A 21,644-nucleotide genomic window follows, 5' to 3' on the forward strand; every position below is an offset into this window, starting at 1 on the left:
TTTCTGTATCCCACCTAGAGGCTCACAGCTGAAGATTATGTTGGGCTTTGTTGCACCCTTTTCTTTAACAGCTCCATGTTAACTGGAAACATTTCATGCTACGGCTCCCAAGGATCCAGTTGCAGAGATCTCCCATCCCCACTCCTGCCGCTAGATGAATCGGCCCTATGGGTCCATTTACTGATGGGGGAGAGCAATTTGTGTTCCCTTGTGGTGCGACAGGACTCTGGCTGCCTACTCTCAGCCCCAGATTTCTTCTTTGACCTGAGGGATGTAATCTCTTCCCATCCACATCAGCAGCAAACATAGGACCTGAAAGCATGGCCCTGGCCTCTGCACCAGCTCCCCACTATTATCTGCACAGGACTGGAAGAGGCATTCTCACCATCTCCCTGCCTCAGTCAGGAACAAGAGGTGGCCAGAAAAATCCTCACACGGATATTTTTGTTGTTCCAGCTCCTATCTGTTCTGCATGGAGTGTGTCCCTGCCGTGGGTTACCCGAGGGGCAAAAGGTTTGTCTGTCTAATTGAGATGGCAGGCCCCCTGGGGCAGGGGCTGTGTCTCCGTACATGGGTCGTACATCAGTGCACAGACACAGAGTGTCTTTGGGCTCTGGCCAGCTGTCACCTTTAGGATCCCATGGGGGCTGGGTTTTTTGTCCCAACCCAAAGCTAGCAGCACTTGGGCACCACATTTCATGGGAAAATCCAAAGTGTTCCCCAGGGAAGCAGCATCCCAGTTGCCTTTTCCCTGCTGCCTGCCCCAGGATGGATAGGAGAACCTGCTTGTCTGCTAGAAGCCCAGCATGAAGTAGCTGGAAACTGGCACAGTTCTCAAACTAGTGCCCCCCTCAACTCCCCTGCGGGGATCATGGCTTCCTGCAAACTCTCCCATGTAGCCCTTCCCTGCCAGTTCACACCAGCCCCCACCAATGGCCGTGCTACTGAGGCTATGTGCACACAGATGGGGATGCTCTGCTGCCAATACCTGCTGCTGTCTCAGCGACTCTCCTCCGGGCCTCCTAGTGCCCTAGCTTGCCAGCTGGGCATTTTTTGTTCCATGTTAGCTGCAGCTCTTCTTCCAGTTGGCAGCACCCTGACATAATGCCAGACATAATGCGGTTACTCACAGATAGGTGCTAGCAAGTGCAGCAGGCTGTCTGAGCACAGGGCGAGGATCCACCTGCTAGCCAAGCTGTGCCAGTGTAACGCCAATAGACCCCGGTTGTCGGCAGATGGGATCGAACTTGGGACCTCTGAAGCTTAATGCATGAGCTAAAAGGCACATGCCTCTTAGCTGAGGCTGCAGCAGACTCATTAATTTCTAAGTGGTCTAGGTATCATTAGAGGGGGACAGAGCACCACACCCAGCAGGCATGGGTTGCACCAGGACTGAATAGGACCTCGCCTATCGTGTGAGGCGGGGCCCATCCCACACAGAAGGAGGCTCTGAGCATTCCGGAGGGCACCCAGGTCTGAGGGAGCTAAGTTTGGAGGAAAGGTGTGTTGGTGGGTGGGTGGGAGGAGAGGACCAGGCAGGGAGATTTGAAGTTTGCACAGTTCTCAAAGGGACTGAGCAAGTCAACAGAGAAAAAATGTCCCCCCTAAAGCTGAAGAACAAGTGGGGAACCTGGGCAGAGCCACCCCTCAAAGGGGAAGAGCAGACCGGGCCAGTTACAAGGGCAGGCAGTGGGTGCTGGGTATACGAGATAGGCAGCATGGCCCAGGCCAGTCTCTCTCACCCTTTTCAGGCTGGTGACCCCTTATTCCTTGTCAAAAAATGTCACGATCCCCCCTGTATAGAAAGGAAGAGGAGGAGATGTATCAATGCAAACAGCGCCAAGCCTGGATAGTTCATTTGTGGGGGTGGTTGGCAGAGAACTCTGGACACTGAAGTGTAAGGGCATGTGAGATTTCCTGTGCTTTACAGTGTAATAACTCTTCCAACTCCTTGCCATGACCCTGACTGCCTTTGGTGCCCCCCCTGGGGCTGTGAGCCACTGGCTGAGAAATGCTGGTCTAGAGGCCTGAGCTTGGCACTGGAATGAACGTACATGGGTGCAATGTACCTTTCTAAAGGCCCTCTCTGCCGGAGCTGAGCAGCATCTCAACACAAGATCATCTAGCAGCTGGGATTTGAAACAAGGAACGTCATGGAATAAGGAGAACAGCGCAGCCCCTGAACCTACTCTGCCTCTTGTTGCGGCACTGTCGAGCTGGCGCCCTGCGACAGACTCATTAACATTCACACACGCTTCTGCCATTTCAGTAAAGAAGGTCCTACCCAGCGGGGATCTTTAGACACCTCCTCCAGCTGGTACACTGCACTTCATCATCAGAACCCTTGGCTCAGTCCTTCAGCCAGTTTTCAATCCACACGGCAGTGTCTTAGCCTAGCCATGTTCAATTATATTTTAAGACTAAGATTCCATTAGCAGTTAGGGGGAAAGCTTTCCCTTCAGCCACTAACACAGCCATCAATAACTTCCCTGGGATCTCTTCTCCAGACTCACTTCGCTCACGCTTCCAGCTCAGAGCCCTGCTTCTCAGCCATCCACGCTTGGCTACCTTTGCTTCCTCAGATTTAGTGCCATGACCTGCACAGTTAAGAGCTACAGTACCTGAAATCCCAGCCCGTGACTCCCAATCTACTTAAAAAGAAACCAGTACAGAAAAGAAAAGGTACAATCCCCTCCAGCTAACAAAGTCGTTATTGCGTCAGACTTTGCCCTCCCATAGCCTCTTCCTTGCCCATCCCTTGCTGGGCCACTGCTGTTCCCACAAGGCAGGGAGCTGTCCTGTGTTGTAGCGCCTGCAAAGTATTGTGCACACTGTTGCTGTAGGAATCATAAGTCATACATTACAATCCTACCTCCAGAGCCCCCAGAGGTTTGCTCCTGCACAGGGATGAAGTCAGAATGACAAAGGGTTGGCATGTTGGGCTGCAGGGACTCCTGTTCCTGGGATTTATTGGGTCAGACCAACCTGAGCACTATTCCTTCCCCACTCCCCTGCCATCTGGGCACACAGCAGAGGGTTTAACCTTGTACCCTGTTTTCTTCAAGCCCACCCCCATCCTGACCTTACCTGTCAGCATCAGTCACCAGGGCCAGACGTCCATAGTCCCAGGCTACTTTACGCAAGATCGAAAAGACAAACAACAGTGCCTGCAAAAGTGCAAAGGGGAAGTTATGAGACAAAGCCCCTCTGGCTGGGGAAGCAGCCCTCCCTGATCCCCCCCTCCCCCACCACCTATCTGCCTGGCATGGAGAGAACAATGGCAGGGGACAGAGGAAGCAGCTGGATCTGTGCTTGGCTTGCTCGTATGGCATAAGGAATTGGACCCTTGTCACTCAGGTGCCGCAGCAAGGCCTGGAAAGAGAGGCGCTGATGGGGAAGTGGGATCCAACATCACAAACACGAGATCCTCCCAGTGACCACGTTCGCGCTATCACAGCTTGACCTGCTGTCAGAGGTGGCAGCACTACAGAGCGAGTGTCAGGCTCTGCTTGGGTGGCTCAGCTACTGCAGCTGAATGGATGGCGGCATACGATAGGAGAGCAAAAGCTTCCCTGAGGCCTGCTCTTGGTGGGGGTGGGGAAAAGATACAGCGCAGAGGACGGGGGTGCACTGCAGAACTCCTGGACTCCAAGGGGGCTGCAATCTGCTCTGTTCTGGCTGTGCTGGGTGCAGCCCTGCAGTTCCTGGCAAGGCACCAACATGGGCACCCAGACTCAGAAAACGGGACTCTGGGATGCAGGATTGCCCACATCTGTTCCCTGGAGTGAGTCTGTAGCATTCTCCCACCAGAGCCCAGAGCTCCAGTACCTTCCCCAGCTGCCATCCTGCTCCAAGAGTGGCTGGGAACTTCACTGCTTGCATATTACAGCTCCTTCCTCTGAAAGCACCCCACAGCAGGGCTTGGCAGCATTCGCCCGCAGCTGATCCTGTCCCAGCCCAGAAATGCATCCGAGCAGGACAAGGGCTGAGAGGAGACAAGCCAGCCATGAGCAGCATGTGCCCACAACTTACAGCTGACGCAGGCCACGCCAGAGATGTGGATCCAACACAGAGACCCCAGATGAAGGAGCTCTGTGAATTGGGGGGGAGCGAGGGAATTGTTAGCTTCAAGGCCCCACAGGAGCGGCTGCTGGCTGATGCACAGGCAGAGCGGAAGCATGCTGGGTCATCCATTCTGCCAGCCACGCACACAAATCAAGCCTGCGTTTGTCCAACACCTAGCACATGACTAGGGCTCCTAGGCACTATGGTAATACAAACCAATAATAATAATAGGCCTGTTCTCCAGAGCACAGATAACCCCCTGCTGCCTCCCAAGCCCTGATATCACTAGCGGAGATCGAGCCATCTGTTCTCGGACTACGCAGGAAGCAGCAGAAGAATCGGATGGGGGCTCGGGGCTGGCAAGGCAGGAGAGCCCATTGCTTTGGCATTAGGTTGGCCCTAGTCACATAAATCGCCCTAGTGGCCACCCCAAACCTCCACATTCCCAGCCCCGACACTCTCCCCATCCCTGTCTTCCTGCCTGTCAAGTTCAGGCCACTCCTTAGCGTGACGTGAGCTAGGGCTGGAGGGATGCAGCACGAAGCCGGGCTTGGGAGGCCTGAATCCGAGTCTGCTCATCACGATAGTCTCAGCTGGCCCTAACTGGCCCTTTCGTCGGCAGCCCAGCTAGAGAAACCAAAGGACTGAATAGACCATGGAGACTGAACTCCCTGGCGCTGTTCCTTCTGGCAGGGCTGCCGGGCAAGCTTGCCCTGCCCGCACCTTGCCGCGTCATTTCAGCAGGGACACAGTCGTGGCATTTTTTTCTTAAAACTACTGAAAAAAAACTCATTGTGCTTTGATGACCGAGAGCCGGGGTTCCCCAGCCAGCCAGCTACCGCTGCCAGGGGAGGGGGCTACGTTAAAGCAGCACACGGGTGGGTAAGGAGAGAACAATATTGTGCTTTTCTAGTGCTTTGTCAAAGCGCTTGGCAGGTGCTAATTCTTTGAGCTTCAGAACCGCACTGCCTCTGGGAGGTCAGTGTCATAATCCCTGCCTCACCAAGGGGAAACCGAGGCACAGAGCAGTCATGTGACCTGCCCAAGGTGAGAGGAGAATTCAGTCATGTGACCTGCTCACAAAAGGTGAGAGGAGAATTCAGGAGTCCTAGCTCTAACCACTCTCTCTCCTGAGCTGGCAACCAGGGCTGGGAGTCCTGACTCCCATGCGCCCCATCTCCAATCAGTAGATTACACTCCTCCTCCCACATCTGGGGATAGAACCCAGGAGTCCTGACTAGTTGTGTCCATCCTTCATCCTCACAGCCGTACACCTCCCCTCCCCCGCCGGCAAACGGCAACAGCACAGTGGTGCGGGAGACTTACCAGAAAGCACATGAAGTCAAGGGCTAGGACGGTGGGCACTCCCCCAAAGGGCAAGCCCTGCAGCACAGTGCTGCGGATGCGGGCACTGTAGCAGTAATCCTTGGTGCTGTTAGCATGAGTCACCTGTGAGCCCAGGGTGGCAGACAGGAAGGGATGCATCTCTACTGCCTCATCGTCTTACCTGGAGGAGGGGGGAAAAGACACAGTTAAAAACACACCCGACCAACTAGTCTGCAGCCCGCTTAACAGGAGGTAGCGGCAGGTGAGGAGATCCCAGGGCCAGCTCAGCCATTGCCATCTCCCACAACCTCCATCCAGCCTCCTCTGCACAGCGGCCTCTTGCGTTACAGTCTCAAAGGGAGCTGGCTAATGAAGTTACTAACTGGCCAGCGATCACGTGTGGGAAGTCCTGGAGAGCCAGGGAGGTACCAAAGGACTGGGGAAGAGGAGACCTACTTTGCTTCAGAATTCTCTCAAAAAATAACATGTGACCAGACAACTAGTGAAGTTACCACAGACAATAAAAGGGGAAGGGATGCAGCTCAGAATAAGTAAAGAACACGTCAGAGATCTTCTAACCAATTTGAATGAATTTAAATCAGCAGGGCCTGATGCTATTCATCCCAGGGTGCTGAAAGAATTAGCTGAAGAAACTTGGAGCCATTGACAATAATATCTGCAAACCCATGGATGAGAGGAGAGGTCCCGGAAGACTGGAGAAGGGCTAATGTAGTGCCCATCTTTTAAAAGGGGGAAAAGAGGAGCTGGGATCACAGTGGATCACAGTTTCAGAAGCAGTGACGAGAACAGAAACAGCATTAGGGTGGTTTATAAAGGACCAAGCACCACACTGGGACGCTGGTTCATTACTGACCAAGAGGAAAAAGAGTACCCCTTACTGAATGGCCAACACTACTTCCTGGAACACTTGGGTTTTTCGTGAACATCTCCCATCCAAGTCCCAAGCCAGCCCCACCCTGTTTAGCTTGAGAGCTCGGACATCATTACACAGCACAAGGCTGTCTGGACGCTGGTCCATGGGAAGGGAGATTTGCTGCTGTGTCCCAGGAGCTCTTTCTTGAAAAAATAATTCTCCAGTGGCTCAGCTGAGACATAGTCACATGGACTGGAGCTGGTGGAAGAACTGTAAACAAAAGGCCATGACAAACAGCAGTGTATTGATTGGCTAGCGGTGTCCAGTGAGAATTGGGAGGAGGCTGGGATTTTATTTAAGAGTATCACTAATGATCTGAAAAAGAAGCCAAACATCACCTTAAATTAAATTCACCGGTGCGAATAAGAGAGAGGGGGTGCTGACATCATCAGAGAGGAGAGGGGAAAGCAGGACAGCCAGGACAAGCTGCGACGAAGTGATCAGGGACGAATAACGTGAGAGGTAGCCAGCTTTATTCATCCTGGCAAAATGAATGAGAAACAGATACTCTGTGGGAGGGAGAGACCTGGGCAGCTCAGAGCGAATGACACGGGAGCCTGCAATGGAGCCGAGCAGCAAAATTAAATAAGGACCCCTGCGATTTTGGGCTGCGTGCAGATCAGAGAGCGGAGGCCCTGTCTGATATAGCGCTGGAGAAACCCCACTTTAAATACTGCAGCCGGCTCTGAGCAAGACCTTCACAACGGGGTATCAACAAACCCGGAACGCCTAGAGGGCCCGATCCAACAGCTATTGGAGTCAATGGGAATCTTTCCACCAACTTCAATGGGCTCTAAAGAGGACCCTTATGGATCATCTAAAAATGGTAAGAGGCTGGAGGGAAATATGAAACTGACAATTAAAGGAGAAAATGGTAACAATCTGCTAGAAATCAGAGCTAAGAACATCAGGAGGGGGAAAGCGACTGGAGGGGGAGTCAAGGAGAAGCGATTGAGTGAAACGACAGAAGAGGAGTATCAGAAACCTTGGCTGAGATCTAGGAGGCTGCGCACTGTCCCAAGGGAAGGGCTAAAACTCCATCAGTCGAGATGTTCACAACTAGACTGGATAAAGGACCGGAAAAAGTGCTGGAGGGAGCAGTGCACAAGTGAGTGTCAGCCACTCCAGGGGATCGGGAACAGGCAGAGATTAGTTATTTATAGACCTGAGTCAAAAGAAAGAAATAGCCCCATCATCCTCACACAAAACACCACCGCTGTCACAGGAACTAGCTCAATTAGCAGCGATTAGCCCTCTTGTAGGCAGCTTCAGTCTAGCTCAGCAGAAGTGGGCAAACTATGGCCCGCAGGACCCTTCTGCCTGGCCCCATAGCGCCTGGCCCAGGGGGCTAGCCCCCGGCCCCTCCCCACTGTTCCCCCTTCCCTGCAGCCTCAGCTGGCTCGCTCTGCCACTGGCGCAATGCTCTGGGCGGCCAGGCTGTGAGCTCCTGGGGCAGCGCAGCTGCAGAGCCGGGGCCTGACCCGGTGCTCTGTGCTGCGTGGTGGCGTGGCTGGCTCCAGCTGGGCGGCAGGCTGTAGTGCCGCCAGCCACCGGTGCTCCAGGCAGCGCAGTAAGGGGGTAGGGAGCAGGTGGGGTTGGATAGAGGGCAGGGGAGTTCAGGGTGGTGGCCAGGGAGTGGGGGCGTGGATAGGGGGTGGGGCGGTCAGAGGGTGGGGAACGGGTCGAATGGGGGTAGGAGTCCTGGTGGGGCAGTCAGGAAGGAGGGGGAGGTTGGATGCGGGGGGTGGGGGACAGTCAGGGGCAGGGGTCCCGGGGGGCCTTCAGGGAACAGGAGGGGTTGGAGGGGGAAGGAGTCCGGGGCTGGCTGTCGGGGCGAGAAGTGGGAGGACGGGGGAGGGGTTGGATACGAGGCAGGGCTGGGCCACGCCTGGCTGTCAGGGGAGGCACAGGCTCCCCAACTGGCCCTCCATATAATTTCCGAAACCCTATGTGGCCCTTGGGCCAAAAAGTTTGCCCGCCCCTGGTCTAAGGACTGCATGGGCAATGGAGATCCATCTCCTCTCTAGAGGTAGGTCCCTCCAGGGCAGGGCATGGGGGAAAGCTTGCTTTGTCCAATGGCTGCCCAGGCTCTGTGTGTCAGATTCTCCAGCTGTGTCCATCAGATCCGTGCATGGGCAGAGGTGAGGATGGGAGCAGTGCCTGGCCATAGGGGGCAGGGAGCGGTAGAGGGAGGGACCCTGAGGAGCTGTAAGGGCTAAACCCTTAAAAAGCAAACCCAGGTCAGGCTCCAGAGCTGGCTAGCTTGAAAGAGCCTTGCTCTGAGGATCTAGGTAGGTAAACCAGACTGCTCAAGGATCAGCCATGTATCCTGCAGAGACAGGGCTAAGCTTCCTCACAGCTCAGAGCATGGTTTCCCCTGAGACTCATTCCCCACCTCTCCATGCAATATCTGCAGCTGTATAGTAATTAGCCTTGCTTAGCTCAGCCACAGCCACAGTAACAGAGCTGAACGGCTGTCATTACAGCCAATTAGATACAGCTCAGACAAGAAAGGACCATGATAGCAAGAAGAAAGAGGAGCTTGGGGCACCTGGCAGCCAGGTGTATGTGAATGCCTGGGCCAGGGGAGCCCTGGACGTGTCACCTGTGCATCCTTGCCTCCCAAGGGCCAGTTCCACATGGCCCAGCAGCCCTTCACTCAGTTTGGTTCTGCCTGCAGCTCCCAACGCCAGCAGGGGCAATCACAAAGGCACCTGGGTGCTCATGCTAGAGTGGCCCTGGCAAAGCCACGGCCCAGTAGACTTGCTCAGTTGCAGCACGCCGTTCTCAGGAACTGGAGCTTGCAGACCATCTGAATCCCCAGGAAACCATTCACAGGATTTCCAAGGAGAAACGTACTGAGGTGGGGAGGGGACTCCAGGCAAAGCTGCCTGAACCCAGGAGCCAAACACAAGCTCAGAAGGTGGAGGAGAGGTCAGAAGCTGGCTCTGGGGATCTTGCAGCAAGAGTGGGAGCCTTAACCTCTGTGACTCCAGTTTCCTCCTTGCCCCAGGTTGCAAATGATCAACAACGGCAGGATGGCTGTTCAATGGCCCTTGTGTGAGATGAGTTGGGAACATTGGAACAGACCCACAAAAAAGTATTTAGGCTCCTAACTTCCATTGAATTCAATTGTCATTTGCAGTGAAGAAGAGCTCTGTTAAGCTTGTCTCTTCCACCAACAGATGTTGGTCCAATAAAAGATATTACCTCCCCCACCATGTCTCTCTCATTGGATTCAATGGAAGTTAGGAGCCAAAATACCTTTGTGGATCTAGAACACAGCGATTGACCTCTGGGCTGATCCAGAATGGCAATCTAGCCCTGTATCCTCTCTGTGACCTGACCAGATGCTTCAGAGGAAAGTGTAATGATCCCTGTAATGGGCAATTGTGGAAAAAAACATCTATAGGGAAGCATCTTCCTAGCCTTGTCAGGTGACGGCTGGCACGTGCCCTGAAACAGGAGAGTTTCTGTCCTCTTCAGTGTAACTCTGGATGGCCTCATTAACAACAGAAAGGCCAACACTTTTTTTGAATCCTGCTACACTCTTGGCCTCAATGACTTCTTATGACAGTGAGTTCCACAGATTAATTATGCTGAATCAGACCATATTCTTTTATCCACATTAAAATCTATTCTCTTTCAATTTTCCTTTCACTTGTGTTATAAGAAAGAGTAAATGAGCCTATGTCTACACTAGAGACCTTACAACAGCACCGCTTTACTGATGCAGCTCTATGCTTACGGGAGAGAGCTCTCCCATCGGCATAATTAAACCACCCCAATGAGCAGCGGTAGCTATGTAGGTGGGAGAGCATCTGCTGCTGATATAGGGCTGTCCACACCGGTGCTTCTGTCGGAGTAACTTATGTCAATTGGGGGTGTGTGTTTTTTTCACACCCCGACCGACAAAAGTGTTAGTGTAGACATAGCCTAAGAGCATCCACTCTCCCTTCCCTAGACCATTCTTTGTTGTATACACCATTATGTCCACATATATGTGCCTCCTCTCTGAACTAAACAGTCCCAGTTATTTTGATCTCCCTTCATGCAAAGTTTTTCCCAGCCTCTGCTCAATCTTCTTGCCCATCTCTGAATACCTCCTCTGCCTGCAAGGACTTTTCTGACCTACCAGATGAGGCTGTGCCATTGATTTACATAATGAGATAATATTTTCAGTACTTTTCTCTATCCTATTCCTGATGCATCTGAGGATCATGAGCAGAAGTTGTTAATGAACCATCCCAGTCTTTCCCCAAGTATTACAGTTAATTTAGAACCTGCGATGGCTGAGCAATATACAAGTTATTCCTTTCAATGTGCATTCCCTTGCATTTCTCAATATTGAGTTTCATCTACCATTATTTTGCCCCTTCACTTAGCTGTATGGCATGTCACTCTGGCATTCCTTAGTCTTCTCTGGTCCTGACTAACCTAAAAAATTCCAGGTCATGTGCAGATTTGGCTACTTCTTTGCTCACCCTCCTGCCCAGAGCATTAATAAATATATTTAACACCACCATCCTAGTACGGAACCTTGTGGTACCCTGCTTTCAACCTTTTGCCATGGTGAAAATTTGACCATTTATTCCAATTTTTTGTTACTGGTCACTTATCCAGCCTCTGATCGATGACAGTACATCTCCTCCCATCACTAGTTTCCTTAATAGCCTTTTGTGAGAGACTTTATTAGAGGCTTTTTGACTGTTTCAGTAAATTAGGATGACCAGATCTCCATTACCACTATTTTACTGACATGTTCAAAGAATCACAATTGATTAATGAGACACGATTTTCCTTTGTGGAAGCTACACTGGTTAGTCCATAGCTAAGTGTTTTATAATACCATTTTAAAATTATTCCAACCAGCTAGGCTCACTGGTCTGTGGTTCCCAGGGTCACCCCAGTGCCTTTAAAAAAAACCAACAACCTACCAGGCACAGCTCTTGCTTGCTTTGACTCCTCTGATATAGAAGCTGATTGAATTAGTGCAGAGCATTAGTATTAATTGGCAGCACATTTTGAAAGCATTTATTTCTTAAAGACACAGCCCAAGTTCTGGTGCATGGCTGGAAGCAGAAGCCTCCAGCTCTCACATGGGATAAATGTAGGTGTTCTTTGGCACCAGCACTGCAAGTTCAGACAGGCTTTGCTTGGATGCGCTGAGTTTTTCTTGCATAATCTCTAGATACCAGTGTGGAGAGGTACTGGCCAAGGAAAGAAGTAAAACTGCCATGTCAGGTATGCCATATTGTGGTTCAGGTCAGCTACAAAGACAGACAAGCGTGCAGAAGGGAAGCACTGGTTCAGACACCAGAGGGCTTCCAGCTGCCTAAGTGGTCTGGAGAGTCTGCAATGACTCCAAGAAGGACTTCTCCCCTCCTTTTCACCCCTCCAAGCTCTCTGGAATTTAAATAATGGAGATATACCTATCTCATAGAACTGGAAGGGACCCCGAAAGGCCATCGAGTCCAGCCCCCTGCCTTCACTAGCAGGACTAAGTACTGATTTTTGCCCCAGATCCCTAAGTGGTCCCCTCAAGGATTGAACTCACAACCCTGGGTTGAGCAGGCCAATGCTCAAACTGCTGTTATCCCTCCCCCCTAAAATTTTTTTCAAATAATATGTGGAGATATACCTATCTCATAGAACTGGAAGGGACCTTGAAAGGTCATTGAGTCCAGCCCCCTGCCTTCACTAGCAGGACCAAGTACTGATTTTGCCCCAGATCCCTCAATGGCCCTCTCAAGCAGGCCAATGCTCAAACCGCTGAGCTATCCCCCCACCCCCTTCCAAAAAAAAAAAAATCTCCCTTGCTCTGCTTCCTAATGGGGACATCTCAGGTGGTACACATACCAGAAATGATGGACCCCGACACAGTGGCAACACTGAGTACCTACCTAGTGCTTTGCAGCTTCAGAACCTTTCACCACTACCTGATTAGCTCAGCTGGTCACCACCTGGTCTTGTGGCTTGAAATGAGGTCTGGGAACCAGGAAGGGCCGGGTTGTAGCCTTGTGACTCACTGGGCATTAACAACTGGCAAATCAGGTAACGTCAGGGAGCTCAGTGACTAAGTAATGCTGAGTCTGCTCTGAGTTTCCTGAGGAACCGAGGAGAGAAGAGCCAAAGAAGCCGCAAACTCCCAGTGCCTTGTCAGCAGTGGGACACATTGGACACGTATGGCCTGGGTGTTAAATAGCTAGTTCAAGGGTGGAAGCTGTGGCTGGGTTCTCAGAGAGATGGGACAGGTTTATCTTTGGTCCTTTCTCATCCATCCTGGGCTGCAGTGTAGAATTATTCACTGCTATTTCGTTGTACTGGTACACCTGTCTCTAGTGACAATTCCCGTCTCCTTCACAGACGCCAGCGGACGCTACCATGCCCATTGTCAGCTTTCTCCCAGCCTGGCTGAGGTGGAGGATTTCCTCCCCCCCCTCTCTCTGAAGCAATTCGTGAAAAGTGTGGTGTGTGGTCAAGGAGGACAGAAGGGGAGCTGCCCTCAAGCCTAAGCCATTGGGCAAGGATGGAAGATAGACAGGACAACCGTTCAGTTAAAAGCTGTCCCCTGCCCCAGCCCACCCGTGGCACTGGGGTGCCAGGTGCAGCATAGTCAGTGCTGACGCAGCAGGAGGGCCCAGCCCTGGCACAGCAATGGGCAGTGACATTTACTCCCGGCCAATGAACAGGGGTGAGAGAAGAATCCCAAGAATGGCCCAAGCCTTTATGGCCGGGCAGGAGCGAGGTCCCTCAGTCTGTGAATGCCTGTGGGACCAGGAGGGGAAGCACTGTGCCCATTCTGGGCAGCGCTCATGGAGGGAGGTTTCCCTGTGCCCCCTGCAATAGACTCTGGGTACAGGCCTGGGGATCGGCTGGAGAAATGCCACTTGCCATTTCTGTCCCAGAGCCACCCACATCGGCCTTTTGCTTGGAAGGTGAAAGCCAGGTCTTAGGCTGGATCGACACTTTCACGCAACCTGCCCGAGCAGACAGCTTAACATACACTCACTGTCCACATCTGCTCCTGGATCCAGCCTCAACAGCTGGCTAGCCAGAGCATTAGCCGTGGGCATGTCTCTCCCAGACAGCTGAACCGACAGGAATTGCACCAGCTGGCTACGCTCCCACCGGGCACCAGACATCTCACCCTGTTCCTGCTGGAGACGGGACCACAGGAAAACACACCTCTGCCCCAGTAGGGTGTGCGGGCAAAGACACATCTGTCTTCCTCACAGCTCTGGTGGGGGTGCCTCAGTAACCAGTGTCATTTCCCAGAAAGCACCCAAACCCATAAGTGTCCAGTCAGCAGGACCTGAGAACCATAATTAGATCCACCAGCACCAACCACATGCCGGCAGCTACAGATCGGCCTCCCTGAAGGGTTCTCCTCCATCTAAGAGACTTGGGAGTCTCAGGTCAGGAGGCTGATGGGCAAATTAGATCCTACTTCTCTACCCAGCTCCGTGACTGTAGATTGTTCTGCTTCTCCCAAGATACACTGGGTATAACACTGCTCTCTCACAAACACACCCACCACTGGCCTTGCACCGAAACACCTTTGTGCTCCATGTGTCCCACCAGTATTGCCTGGGTCTGAACTGGACTACTTGGCTGGGATTGTGCCTCATGTGTCACTTGAGCAGATGCTTGGGAGTTTTAAATGTCCATCCCACCAGAGGAAGGGTCTCTTCACCTCTCCCAGACTTGCCCAGAGTTTGATGATTCAGCGTGTAAAAGGATAAAGGAATGAGGAAATAAGGCAAAGAGAAAGGGAGGGAGTCCAGGCTTCTTGGATGGGAATTAGGGTCAAACCTTGCATGACATTCCTAGCAATCAGCTGCCGTGACAGAGAGACATTCCACAGACATGATGAGCTGCCCCACTAACCGGGATACAGACCCTGCCCCAAACAGACCAGTTCTACCAGTTTTGGGCAACTCCCCTAACACTGCTGCTACCTGTCGCCTCCCTACTGTGCTTGGCTATTGCAGGCACCTGGGACTGTGCAGCTGACAGATCATCATATATGGCAGCTCCAGGGACACCAGGAACAACAATGTGGCCTGTGACACTTCACAGCTGCTTCTGGGTGCCCTGTGTGTGTGTGTGTGTTTGTACATGGGGGGCTTGTTGGGGGTGAAGCCCTGGGGCTTGGAGGCATGTCTCCTACTATGAACAATAAAACATCCCATGTTGCAACAAGAGAGGCCCATCCCTGCACCCAAACTCCCCACCCGTGATGTCTGTCTCTTCCCCAAGGTGCAGCTCTGCCCTGGAACACAGAACCATAGGACAAGGGAACTCCTCTCTCAGCCCCGCCTCCCGCTCCAGGCTGCCAGCCACAGGCTAGGAAGTACATATGGCCATAGCAACACAGCTCAGAGGAAAGCGTCCAGCATCACACGCTGCAGCCTGGCATCAAGCCCACGGAGGCCTGTGCATGTCTGGAGGGGCAGGGCCCAGCACGTGGAGGGAAAAGGGCCAGGACAGGGCAGTGATGTGGCAACAGTTAGGATGAGACTGATCAGTGCTGCACAGGCATTAATGGCACAATTCATTCATCTGTGTCACAATTTGCAGTTTGTGGCCATTACCCAGAGTATATTTCACCCTCCCACCCAATGGGGGATGATGATCCAGCCTCTAGAAATTCCCTGTAGAAACCTCACTGGAAACTCCAAGGGTGGGGAGAGACTCACTCCCTTATCTACATTTTATAACCTGCAATAGCTGCCTGGCCAGGGGTTCTCTTAGCCACAGTTCAGCCACTTCCAGGGAACACCTCCTGGGTCCTTAGTGCTCGTAGGTAAGCGTGGAGCTGGGGTGGGGTGGGGAAGGGGTGGTACTATGGGCTTCAGACTGGGCCAGGAAAGGAGAAGGAAGGCGGGAGGAGAAGATAATGTGCACGTTAGCAAACCCTCCTTGTTTGATTGGGAGTCCGACTCCATCCACACTGGGTCACTGCAACCGGTGACATTTCTGTAGTCACAGAACACTCAGGAGCCAGCTGAAGGGCAGAGGGAGGGTTGCAGGTGACAGCATCTTAAAATGACTCCTCCTCCAGCCCTTCCGGCCCCAGACACCAAAGCGCTGCCTAGACAATGAATTTAGCTTTCCAGCAGGGCGCGTAGGGCAGGATCATTCCCCCCATTTCACAGAACAGAAAACTGAGGAATTTGTGACCGAGCCAGGAATCGAACCAAGTTCTCCCAAGTCTTCATCCTGTGCTCCGGCCCCAGGACCACCCTGCTCCTTCTGCACTCACTATAGGACTCTCTCATATAGACTTGTTTACAGCTGTAATAGCCCCTTACACGCCAAGTGGATTGTCAAATACATATAATCCATTCATCCTTTCATAATGAATAACACTGCCCCCACGCCGGGCACAAAAGGGCCAAGGCGCTGGGGTAGTATTGCAGAGAGGGCATGTAACTGTCTCATATTCCACAGTAGTTCATGGCTTGAGTTCCCCCAGACCAGCACCCTCCCTTAGAAGTCTCTCTGTATTGGGAATGCATCCTCACTGGGGCCTTTAACACTTTCACACCTCTGCAGGCATCAAGAAGAGAGTGAATCCCAGAGCCAGATCCATTCACAGATCTCAGGCCAGGCCACTAAGCTGCAGTGCTCCGGAACATACCCAGATCTAAAGGTGCAGCTCCAACGCCAACCCTAGGCTGCAGAAATTAACCAGCACAGGTCTCCTCCACCCAGAGCATCAGTTGGTTTCTTGCATCACTGGCTATGCTCTACAGACTCCATCTGAGCACTGAGCAGCTCTACAGAGGCAAGGTGAATGGGGGTGGGGAGGGAGTAGGAGAGGTTGGAGAGGATTGGGTGAAATTCCTCAGCCCAGCACCTTGCGGACTAAGGCTTTGGCTACACTTGCATTTCAAAGCGCTACCGCGGCAGTGCTTTTGCGCGCTAGTGTCAGCGCCGCGCGCCAGCGAGAGCTCTCTCCAGCCTGCCCCTGTCTCCCCCTCCCAATGGGGAACACGGGAGCGCGGCGGCCAGCGCTGGGGCTTGGGCACTTTGGCGCTTTGCGGCGCGCAATTTGCCGCGCTGCAGAGGGAGGTTTTGCAGACTGCTGCACGCTGCTGCATGCTGCAAAGCTAAGCCAAGCTGAGACACAGTGGCAAAAGAGGCTGACTCCCATTCAGTCATCAAGTCATTGGCATTCCGGGCAGCAGGGGCTGACACCAGACGGGCTCTGGCAGGGCAGCTGACAATGAGCTACTTGTTGAGGGAGGAGACAGTCTACCCCAGGACTGAACTCCACTGTGGCGGAGAGCAACCCGGGCGCGCAATAAAAATAGCAGCCCCGTCCCTCCAGACTTGAGTGCCTCGCAGATCTGCTTTGCTCCTCAGCCGACCTTAGAATCCTGGCCCTTGCTCCTGCTGGGATTCTGTGAGCAAGACAGACAGACGCCCGCTCTGGAAAGTGCGGGGCTCAGGCACTTTGGAACAGCAGCCATGATAGCCTCCATCCGAACACCTCTGCGAGGCGGGCCTTACTGAGGTGCCTGAGCGCTGGACTAGCAAGTCCAGAAACCAGAGCTCAGGCTGCAATCTGAACCCACATATCTACACCCCAATTAAACAGCCCTGCAGCCTGAGCCCCATGAGCCAAGTCAGCTGGCACGGGCCAGCTGCGGGTGTCTAATTACAGTGCAGACGTACCTAGAGAGGACTGAACTGCTGCACAGCTGCGACAATGTAGCTGATGATGATCGGTGCATTTTGGGAGCCTTTTCACTCTGTTAGCAGTGAGCCTGGGGAACTCGCTCAATGGAACTTTGTACAGAACGTATAATCTACAAGTCACACAGAGCAGAAAGATACTGCCCATTAAGAATAATCCTTGGGGAGAACAGTACGGCTCTGTGAGCAGCTGGTTCGGAGGCTTGCAAATGGCTGAGCTTGCTAATTAGCCAGGAGCCGCTAATGTAAGACAGCAGCAAGAAGAAAAAGCAAGTATCATTTTGGCTGCACGCAAGGAGGCATCACAGGAGGGCTGGAGCTGCCCATACAGTATGACTTAGCTGTGACCAGACCCCCAAAACCCAGCATTCACTGCTGGGCAATTCAGTGCTAGAGAAGTATCGACAAGCTGGAGGGAGTAGGGAGAAATGCAGTCTGCTAGGCTGAGGGGTCATCTGCTAAGGGGAGCAGCAGAAACCCCATCACTTGGGATATTTAAAACTAGATTGGACAAAGCACTGGACAGTATACAGAGGGAACAACCCTATGGTGGCTGGAAGAGAGGTAGTGGGGAGGGAGGAGGGCTGGGGGGTAATAGACATGCTTTAGCTAGATCATGTATAGACAGAGGAGCTGCTTGTCTGGGGTGTGTGATCTGATGTGTATGTGTACCTCCAAGCATCCCTTGCTTCTCATCTCAAATAAACCTTTTTTTTTTTTCCACCCTGGTGTGTCTAATTGGGCGAGACACTCGGCACTCAATCACTGTTTTGTGTAGCCCTCTGCCTCCTCAGTAGGACTAGGCAGAACCTAGTAAAGCACCACCTAAGAGCTAAGCATTACTTCCATTTGAAATCTCTCCATGGACTTAGTGGGCTCTGGATCAGGCCCCAGACGTCTCACTCCCAGCACAGCTACAAGTCCTGGGCGGGCTTATACAGCCTAGTGGTGCTGCGGCTTCGCTGCTATTTTTTTTTTTTTTTAAATAAAGAGACAGCTAGGTCCAAGCCAGCTCAGGAATGTTTACACATGCTGCAGTCACACCTCTGACTGCAGCCTGTAGACATATCCACAGACACGAAGAAAAGCTTTTAGAAATTTAACCCGTCACTGGTGCCCAGTACAGGACTGTGCCCTACAGTACAAGGTCTAGAGCTCTGGCCAGAGCAGTCTGAAGGGTGCCAAGCAATGGGCTTCTCTCCCCTGCCTTTGGGAGATTATTTCCCAGCCTGAGAGATTTCAGAGTCAGGAAGATTATTTTTATTTTTATTTTATTTTTAGTTTTTGGAGATTCAGCCTAAAATAACAATTTCCCTTTCTTAATTTCATCCCAGTTCCTCCAAGTTAAATCTCCTTGGGCCACACTAATTCCTCTCTCTCCTTTGTGTCTGCACAGTTCAGCCAAGATTTTCACAAGCGACTTGTGATTTTGGGTGCTCAGCTTGAGACCCCTAAATGGGCCAGGTTGCTAGAGGCAGGTGTTCAACTCATTGTGAAATCAGGTTGGACACCCAACATCACCAGTCGCTTGTGAAAATCATGAGCTTCATATAATTAGTACAACATTTCATTCCCTCTTCTATAAATTGTTGCCTATCTGAGCTACATATTTTTAGCTCTTTTCAGGTACTCCAGAACACTAGTCATTCTAATTCCTCCTTGCAGAACTCCCGCTAATCTCTCAATAGCTTTCTACTAAAGGTTCCCAGAATGCAATGCAGGATTCCAGGTGTGGGTGAATCCAAGCCATACCGTGGCTTAAAGCCTCTGCATGCAGAGGTCGTCTTCTCTGCCATCTCTCACTGTAGACGCCTATCAATCTGCTGTCAGCCTGAAGTCTTTCAGCCATTACTGTTCTGGATAGTTCCATGATGTATTAGGGCCATTTCCTCTCCATGGTCAATCTCAGTTATTTCCTGCCTATTTTTCAGTTTTCTCTAAGTCCTTTGCATTTCCTGTCCTTGCTGGCATTCTCAGCTCCTCCCAGTTTAATATCCCTTATGAACGTCATTCATGTGTTGTTTACTCCTCCCTCTAGATCATCAGTGAAGATATTCACCATGACAGAAATAACACTGCTTCCTTCAGTCTTCACGTGGTATCTTCCACTTTGGCTAGGACTTCATGGCCAAAAAGATGGGGTTCTTTATAGTGAGATAACTAATGTAATAGGGTGAAAACTCTCGCTGTCAAATTTTAGTGGACACAAAGGCACTTGTAGCTTTTACCACGTTGTAGCTAGGCAAGATCAGCACTATTCTCTGGGCCATGGTTGACCTCATCTAGCTCACCCCCCCGAGTGCTGGTGAATTATGAGGGTCCCCAATTCCTCACTAGGCTGGGTTCAAGCAGATGGAGTTCACTAGTACTGAGTTTCCCTACTAACATCACATCTTCAACAGGAAGAAAGATCCCAGATGGCTTCTCTCTGCCTTTTTACATCACACTCGGTGGTGTGGGATCTCAGCTGGAGTTTCCACTCTCAGAATCATACTGGCATCTTCTGCCCAACACAGTAGAATTTCTTTGATGACGCCCTTTTGGCTGTTGCTGTGATCCCACAGATATCTAGGGAGCGGGAAACCCCACGAGTCCGGCGTCTTGTGGTTCTGAGGAGTAGCTCTCTTAACAAAGCACTCCATTAATATTATGATTTGTATTTCCCGAGCACCTAGGGGCTCCAGTCTTGGCCAGGACCCCATTAGGTGCTGTGCAAACACAGAACAAAAAGGCAGTCCCTGCCCCAGGGGATAACAGTCCTTCTTCATTTACCTGGAAAGCTGCACTTGGCAATTCCGAACACAAGAAGCTGGGGCTTCGTTTCCAGGATTGTGGCCAGAAAATATTTAACATCCTCCACAAATTGGCGTGAGGTGCTTTATAGTTCACAGTTAACCCCTCATGCCCCCGAACCGTTCAGTACTCCAGCTGGAAAATTGAAGAGATAAAGGAAAAAGGAAGGGGAAATAAAAAGTCTCCTGAACGGGCTGGAGGCAAATGGTTTCTAGCAGTTAATGCAGGCAGCAGTTTGGAGCAGAGTCCAGGACACTGCATTGCCTCCAGCTCTAGCTATTTCTCAGGTCTGCTGGCAGGGACCCGGTACCCGATTCCCTACGGATGCTTTTTAGTTTCTGCAGTTAAAGAGGCCGTTTGCAAATTGCAGACCTTTTTATACACTTCATTAGAAACCAAAAGAAATACCATACACAGCACGCTGTAGTTCAAAGTGTTTGCAGGCGGGAGATGGTCATGCCACTTTTTCCCCATCCCTGCTGCTCCCGGGAGGTGCTCGCTCAGGGACTCACACCTGCAGGGAACTGTCTGGTAGTGGCTGCAGTGGCTCAAGGGTGGAATGCAGAGGAGTGAGGTCAGGCAAGGTCGCAGAGTCAGGAATTTTTGTAGGACTAACTATCTAGCCAGCGTCAGATACTAGCTTGTGAAGCCAAATAACAGGAACCAGTTAGCAGATGGATCCACTGCACAGGATGGTGCAGAGGAAAGGTGAACACAGCCACTCCCCAGCAGTGGGTAGAGTCCAGCTCCCCCAGCAACCCCTCCACGAAAAGAGATTTGGCAGCTGAAGCACAGGAAGGAACGAGATCAGGAGCTCCTGACTGACAGCCGACATCAGCAAAGGGCCCTCGGTGCCAGAGACCACCCAGCAGGCCAGGATGATTACAGGGCAACAGGAGAGCAGCTCGGGACAGGCGTGCCACATCGGCTGAGGAAGATTCAGGAGCCAGAGTATCCAATATGCCCCTCAGCTACCTCCACGAGTCAGACAGACAGACACACTGATCGGCGTCCAAGAGAGACTGACAGCAATGACAGCAACGGACCAGCCTCGGGCAGAGCGTAAAGAAAAGCATGCAGGCAAGGCACAGGTCCCCAGGTACGTCCGGGACCAGCAGTGGAATCTAAATCCTGCCACTGGACAAGGATCTGTGAGATAACAAAGATCACAGTGAAGGGATGTGTCAGTGCGGGATGCAGGCTCGGTCCCTACCCCTTCACAGTTCAGGCACAGCCAGCCCAGCTGCTGCCACAGACTATCCACCATGACGTGATCCAGTGGCTGGAGAGGCTTCACCTGAAGTGAGTTAGGGGGGTCTCAGGCCAGACCATACTCAGCCCAATCAGCACTAACCCCGGGGCCCCCTGGGTGCCAGTGTCAGCAGTGACATACCGAGGAGTGACAGGAACACAGAGCGTGAATGCCCTGAGGGAGGATGCTGCCAGGGCAGGGGTGAGGGTGGTAGGAGAAAGCTTGCCCTGATGCTGTACCTGCTCCAGGAGTAGCCAGAGAACTGCAGCCCAACCCCTTTTGCTGGCTGTGAGGAAAGTGGGAGAAAGCTGTACCTGCCAGCTGGTGTCATGGTGGGACTCTGACAGCTGGTGTGAAGGAGTCAGTTGCATGTCCCAGGAAAGCAGTTCAATGGCTTCAGAAAGCCACCAACACTTAGAAGACAATGACTGGTCTCCCTCCACACCGGTGTGCTCACCAGAGCCGTTTGGCAAGGGGAAGGGGCCCCAGCTTGGGGACAACAGAGAACAAAGGGGCCTGCCTGGTTTTAAAGAAACACCCCCTGAAGCTCAGTGGCAGACCAGGGAC

At 52.2% G+C, this 21,644-nt stretch overlaps 1 protein-coding gene across 5 annotated transcripts in view; it reads right to left on the minus strand.

Annotated features, from left to right (window-relative positions):
* TMEM63B (transmembrane protein 63B) overlaps positions 1–21,644 on the minus strand; it is an 88,155-nt gene that overhangs the window by 32,388 nt on the left and 34,123 nt on the right. For 3 of the 5 annotated variants that reach the window (XM_039528948.1, XM_039528950.1, XM_039528949.1), the window contains exons 2-3: positions 5,392–5,572; positions 3,088–3,167 (exon numbers count right to left, since the gene is read on the minus strand). In XM_039528948.1, the coding sequence (XP_039384882.1) occupies positions 3,088–3,167; positions 5,392–5,550 (239 nt within the window). In that variant the 5' untranslated portion in view covers positions 5,551–5,572. Of the gene's footprint in view, positions 1–988; positions 1,097–1,742; positions 1,796–3,087; positions 3,174–5,391; positions 5,573–21,644 lie in introns of those variants that run through there. The other 2 variants (XM_039528951.1, XM_039528952.1) reach the window with 2 other exon arrangements.

The sequence above is a fragment of the Mauremys reevesii genome, linkage group 3 (genome assembly GCF_016161935.1).
Source record: "Mauremys reevesii isolate NIE-2019 linkage group 3, ASM1616193v1, whole genome shotgun sequence".
NCBI classification, from domain to species: Eukaryota; Metazoa; Chordata; order Testudines; family Geoemydidae; genus Mauremys; species Mauremys reevesii.